Source organism: Cebidichthys violaceus, unplaced genomic scaffold (genome assembly GCF_023349555.1).
Source record: "Cebidichthys violaceus isolate CVI_PGR_0920_01 unplaced genomic scaffold, fCebVio1.0.p SCAF_180, whole genome shotgun sequence".
Taxonomy (NCBI): domain Eukaryota; kingdom Metazoa; phylum Chordata; class Actinopteri; order Perciformes; family Stichaeidae; genus Cebidichthys; species Cebidichthys violaceus.
Genome location: NW_027176351.1, coordinates 93,739 through 100,000, shown reverse-complemented (window position 1 = coordinate 100,000; position 6,262 = coordinate 93,739). Strand labels below are relative to the sequence as shown.

General features: G+C 42.4%; 1 protein-coding gene across 1 annotated transcript in view; it reads right to left on the bottom strand.

Annotated features, from left to right (window-relative positions):
• bop1 (BOP1 ribosomal biogenesis factor) overlaps positions 1–3,386 on the bottom strand; it is an 8,840-nt gene extending 5,454 nt beyond the window's left edge. The window contains exons 1-8 of the mRNA XM_068712895.1: positions 3,252–3,386; positions 2,509–2,679; positions 2,255–2,344; positions 1,934–2,088; positions 1,734–1,851; positions 1,118–1,432; positions 864–1,025; positions 695–775 (exon numbers count right to left, since the gene is read on the bottom strand). Coding sequence (XP_068568996.1) covers positions 695–775; positions 864–1,025; positions 1,118–1,432; positions 1,734–1,851; positions 1,934–2,088; positions 2,255–2,344; positions 2,509–2,679; positions 3,252–3,371 — 1,212 coding nt within the window. The 5' untranslated portion in view covers positions 3,372–3,386. The remainder of the gene's footprint in view (positions 1–694; positions 776–863; positions 1,026–1,117; positions 1,433–1,733; positions 1,852–1,933; positions 2,089–2,254; positions 2,345–2,508; positions 2,680–3,251) is intronic.
• Between the last annotated feature and the right edge of the window lie 2,876 nt (positions 3,387–6,262).

The following is a 6,262-nucleotide window of genomic DNA, read 5'->3' as shown; positions in this document are numbered from 1 at the left end:
ATAATTAAAATAAATAAACGTAATGCTTCCTGTTGTAACAGGATCAAACCCGTTACATTGTGTGGCTGGTGTGTGAGTGACGCATGCGTTAAGAGGTTCCAGCCTCAGACGAGCATAAGAGCAGCAGAACTCAGAGAAAGTCTGGACTGTACTTCAATAAGAAGACTAGGCTTGAAGGTCTCACACCCTCAGTGGGGACTTCTTCTTCTGATAGCTTCTGCTATCAGAAGAAGAAATCAGTGAAAGCTGACGGACCTATTGAATCAGGACTGATAGTATCAGCTTGTGAACCACTGAGACGGTTTCATTGAGTTGAAATTGTTTGTGACTGTTGTGAGAAAACTTTAATAAAACCACAGCCATACGGGTGACCGTGGCTAAGTGGAGAGCAGGGCCGCCTTTCAATCAGAGGGTCAGTGGTTCGATCCCCGGTTCCTGCTCCGCTAGTCTCATGTCAATGTGTCCTTGAGCAAGACTCTTAACCCCAAAATGTCTCCCGTAGCTGCGTCTACAGTAGATAGATACTGAATTGTAAGTTACTTTGGATAAAAGCGTCTGCTAAAGGACTGTAATGTAATGTAAGTGACTGGGACTCAAACTGAAGACTCTGGTTCTTTAGACTAGTTTAACCCTCTTGTGTGTGTGTGTGTGTGTGTGTGTGTGTGTGTGTGTGTGTGTGTGTGTGTGTGTGTACCAGAGACTGTGTTGTAGGAAACGGTTGCAGGTCTTTTGGTTTTGGAAGTTTTGGAATCAGATCCTCTGGATTGACGTTGACCTGCAGACACACAGGCAGACAGACAGGTTAGTGATCACATGTTCCTCACAGACAGACAATCCTGAGCTGCGATTGGCTGAGAGCTTACCCTCATCTTCCTCTGCCGAGGACACAGGTAAAGGTCGAGGCAGCGCTCAAACCGCTCGTGGAGGAACCGAGGAAACGCAGGAACCTGTCTGAGGCTGGAGAACCTCGTGGGAACAAACGGCAGCTTCCTGTCTGAGGCGTCCTGCTGCTCCCACAGGGCCCGCTGCAGAGAGGGAGACAGGTAGACAGACAGGTGGAGGTACGTTCTATCAACGAGCCAGTTAGACAGGTAGACCACCTCCATAGCAGACCCACCTCTTCCTCCGTGAACAGGTACTCTGGTGGAGGGTTGTAGGACTCCTGGTGACCCGGTAGAGGAGCTTTAGGAGCCGGTAGGTGCATCTTGTGTCGGGCCAGAAGAGAAGAGTCCTCATTGGTCCACAGGTCATAGTACCGCCCCCTGCTGTCGTCCTCCGTCCTCCGAGGTTTGATCCAGCCCATCTTTATGGCGTGAACCAGCTTAGACACCTTCTCCTTTTCAATGAGAGACGGGATGAAGCTGCGTTTGTCTGCCGGTCTGTTGGTGACCGGGTGGAGCATCACGTCCTGACTGAAGAACTCCACCTGAGGCTGGGGGGGGAACAGGTGCGTCTCAGATTAGAACACACTGATCTGGTTTACCAGCTGTTTAGACTGCTTCTGTTATTCTTCAGATCCATGAAGTGAGCTCTGATTGGTCAGTGGGCGGAGCTTAAACTACCAGGTAAAAGGTGAACCTCCCTGAAGTTAACCTCGATCCTGATCCTGGTTCAGGATCTGACCAGAGTCCCTTCAGAGAGGGTTAGTGAACTTGTGTTACTGTAGTAACCTACATCTTACTGACCCGAGTACATTAAGTAGTGTAAAAGGGGCGGGGCTTCACTCTCCGTACCTGGTACTCGTTGAAGTTGACGTCTCCGAACTGTCCTCTCTGCAGACGGTTCACCAGCTCCACCTGCTCATCTGACAGCACGATGTCACTTCCTGTCTGCTTGTCGTGGACCGTTCTCCTGCAGACAAACTACCGGTTAGCATCGTTAGCCTTCCCCCTTTAAACCAATAGGAGGGCTAGCATTATGTTAACAAGCTCACCAGTAATTCGGGTCCTCCATTTTGTCCAGGAAGTCATCGAGCTCGTCCTTGTTCCTGATCGGTTTGTAGATCTTCTTCCCATCCAGGTTGTAGCCAATGTGAGGGAAGTCTTTGTACCACTCCATGGGAATGTTCCCCACCGTGTTCCTGATGTCCTGCAGAACCACAAGAACATACACAGAACCTCAGTAAACAGCTGATGTTTGCACAGAACGTAAAAGAATCAGGAACAAGACCAAAGAATAGAGATCCCAACGGAATGGAACGTTAGAGATCCCAGTGAAATGGAACGTTAGAGATCCCCGTGGATACTGGTCTCACCTCCTCGTCTGAAGAGTCGTGTTGATATTCGTCTTCTTGCTTTTCTTCTTCTACTTCTGTCACCGCTGTCTCCTTCTTCTCTTCTTCTATCTGTAGGTAGAACACAACACAGGTGAGTCTCTCTCTCTCTCTCTCTCTCTCTCTCTCTCTCTCTCTCTCTCTCTCTCTCTCTCTCTCTCTCTCTCTCTCTCTCACACACACACACACACACACACACACACACACACACACACACACACACGCTCTGGCTCCACCTTCAGATCTTCATCATCATCTTCATGATCTGATCCCTCCTCCTCTTCCTCCTCATCGGCTTCATCATCCTCACTGTCACTCCCAGAATCCTCCAGTCCTGAAAACACACTGTCCTCGCTGTCTGACCGATCTTCCTCCTCCTCAGAACATTTGTTGTTGAAGTTGAAGACCTGAAGAATAAAACCGACACTCAGGTTCAAACATCACAATAAAGTACATATAAAAACATGTGATTTTAGAAACTTTACACCAATATAACCCTATAATAATACTGAGGAACAAACTAGTATACATATACTAGTATAATAATACTAGGACACTTGAGAACAACCTGATCAATAAGAGTCTATAAATCTTTCTAACAGATCAACAATGACACGAGGAAGAGTTTGGGTTTATAGAAATTAAGAGAATGTGAACACAGTTCGTGAGTCTCCAGCTGTTTACTGATAGCATAGTTAGCATGGTTAGCATCGTGAGCTGCTGTGTCTACTGTCATCAACACGGATGATGACATCCATCCTCTGAATCTTTACACCGTACATGGAGATACATGTTATATATATATATATATATATATATATATATATATATAATAATATATTATAGAGCGTCCACTAAAGCTGCCTCCTCCTGTTAGCATGCCAACGGCTAACTCCACCGGTCAGCATGCTAACAGCTAGCCACAGGTTCACCAGTCCTGCTCCTCCTGTCCGCCTGTCTGTCTGTCTGTCTGTCTCACCTCCACCTGCTCCTCGTGCTCCTCCTCTTTGCTCCTCTTCTTCACAGTCTTCTCGGAGACTTTCTCCATTTCGCCTCTCTGTTCGCTGCTCCGCGTGTTTCTGCTGCTGCTCTCCTCCATCGTACAGCACGTGGGCACTTCCGGGGTTAAAGGAAACGCGTCATAGGGGGGTCATTGTTGGCCCCTTGTGGTGCTCATCAACAACGACGGTGACGTAATGACGTCTACACTACAAATAAAATACATAAGACATTTTAAACTGGAAAGACACTAGGAAAGAAAGACACGAGGAAAGAAAGAAACTAGGAAAGAAAGACACTAGGAAAGAAGGACACTATGAAAGAAAGACACTAGAAAAAAAGGACACTATGAAAGAAAGACACTAGGAAATAAAGACGCTAGGAAAGAAAGACACAAGAAAAGAAAGACGCCAGAAAAGGACACAAGAAAAGAAAGACTCTATGAAAGAAAGACACTGTGAAAGACAGACACAAGAAAAGAAAGACACTAGGAAAGAAAGACACTAGGAAAGAAGGACACTAGGAAAGAAGGACACTAGGAAAGAAGCACACTAGGAAAGAAGGACACTCCGCTGACACTGCAGGGACAGCGGCGCACTTTCTCCAACAGACTAAGGACAGATACAGGAGAACATTTCTGACAACAGCAATAACACTTTATAATAACTCATCCACTAGACATACATATAACAGATAACAGATAACAGAAAACAGAAAACATATAACATAACATATAACAGATAACAGATAACATAAAACAGATAACAGATAACAGATAACATATAACAGATAACATAAAACAGATAACAGATAACAGAACACATATTACATATAACATATAACATATAACATAACATATAACAGATAACATGTAACATATAACAGATAACAGATAACAGATAACATATAACATATAACATAACATATAACAGATAACAGATAACATATAACATAAAACAGATAACAGATAACAGATAACATATAACATATAACATAACATATAACAGATAACAGATAACAAAACATATAACAGATAACATAAAACATATAACAGATAACAGATAACAGAAAACATATAACATAACATATAACATATAACATATAACAGATAACAGATAACAGAAAACATATAACATATAACATATAACAAAACATATAACATATAACAGATAACAGATAACAGAAAACATATAACATATAACATATAACATATAACATAACATAACAGATAACAGAAAACATATAACATATAACATAACATATAACATATAATAGATAACATATAACATAAAACATATAACAAAACATATAACATATAACATATAACAGAAAACATATAACATATAACATATAACATAACATAACAGATAACATATAACAGATAACAGAAAACATATAACATATAACATATAACAAAACATATAACATATAATAGATAACAGATAACAGAAAACATATAACATATAACAGATAACAGACAACATATAACATAAAACAGATAACATAACAGAAAACATATAACAGATAACAGATAACAGATGATGCTGTAGTGATCAGTGTTCCTGAGGAGTGTTTGTGTCACTGAGCATGTGTTATGCTGGTGATTTTTGTAGAACAGAGTTTGGGTGGTCCTGTATACACGGTGAGTAAATTGCTGCTGTTCTGTCCCTATTAGGTTGAAGAGCGGATTCCCTTTGGAGTTTGTTGGGGGATTTCTGTAGTGTGGTGATGAAAGTGGTTAGAGCAGTTGTCTCAGGGGCATGTTCGAGTCTGCAGGTGGGCGGCCAGTTCATGTTAGCTTTACCGGGCCTGAAGGTTTTAGTGCGTAAGTACCCACCGCAAGTGGCACCTGAAGACTAGGGGTGAGCTTACTTAGTCTCTGGATAGGCAGTCAGAGGGACGGGGCTACAGTGATAGCTGTGTATGGGCTGCTCTTGCTGTTAGGTGTTAAATTCTGTACAGATCAGTTTGTTTTGTGTTCAGGCAGTCAAAGTTTGTTTGGTCCTGTATAGGCAAGTTTGTAGCTTGGCCTGTTACCAGGATCATAAGCGCTACAGCTCATGCCTTGGTTGGTGAGCTGAGTTGTAGTTGGGTTGCCTCTTTGCGTGTCTGTCAGAGGAACCTTTAGGATACTACAGCTTAGCGCTTATGGTAGTTCAGTTCTGTGCTTTATGTTAGCTGGCAATTATGAAAATTCCAGTTCTGGGAGTTCACAACTCGTTCATGCAGCTCATTGCATAAACTGGCCCTCCCAAGAAACCTTGCTTACCATTCATGTGCTCTACCACACCACTGTAATCTCTCTGGCCTTCCTTCCTTCCGTCTCCACTCTCACTCTTAGATGCTTCTTCACATGTTGGAGTTGCTGGGTTGCAGAGTGGAGATTGGTTAGAGGGCTGGGGGGATGCACTCATAATCTGTAAATGTGAAATCGCTACATTTTGAAATCTGTATGCAGTTAGTTGGTATTCCTGGTAGGAACACTGTTTTTATGGAGGGGGGTGTGACGACCCCTCCCTTCCACCAGGGGTCTGTGTCTGTTTCCTGACAGTTTGTCTTGCAGGATGTTGATCGGCAGCTAACGAACCCCACCTGAGCACCCTCTCCTCTCCTCCCTGCCTCCTGTTTGGAGGACCTGGCTGCTGCTTTGTTTTGATTGTTTGTTTAGGTTTAGTTATTAGTACTTTAAAATAAATGTGTATTTATTACTTTATGCTCGTCTTGTCTCTCTTCATGTTACGGCCTTTTGAGCCGGGTCGTGTATATATATATATATATATATATATATATATATATATATATATAGTCACGACCCGGCTCAATATATATATATATATATATATATATATATATATGATATAAATCATCATATCATGATTTATATATGATATAAATATATATATAAATGATGAGTTTTGGGTCCACGTTAGAAATAATAGATTACAGCTCTTTGCGTCACAACGCGACCAGACGTTCCCGCGTCATCACGGC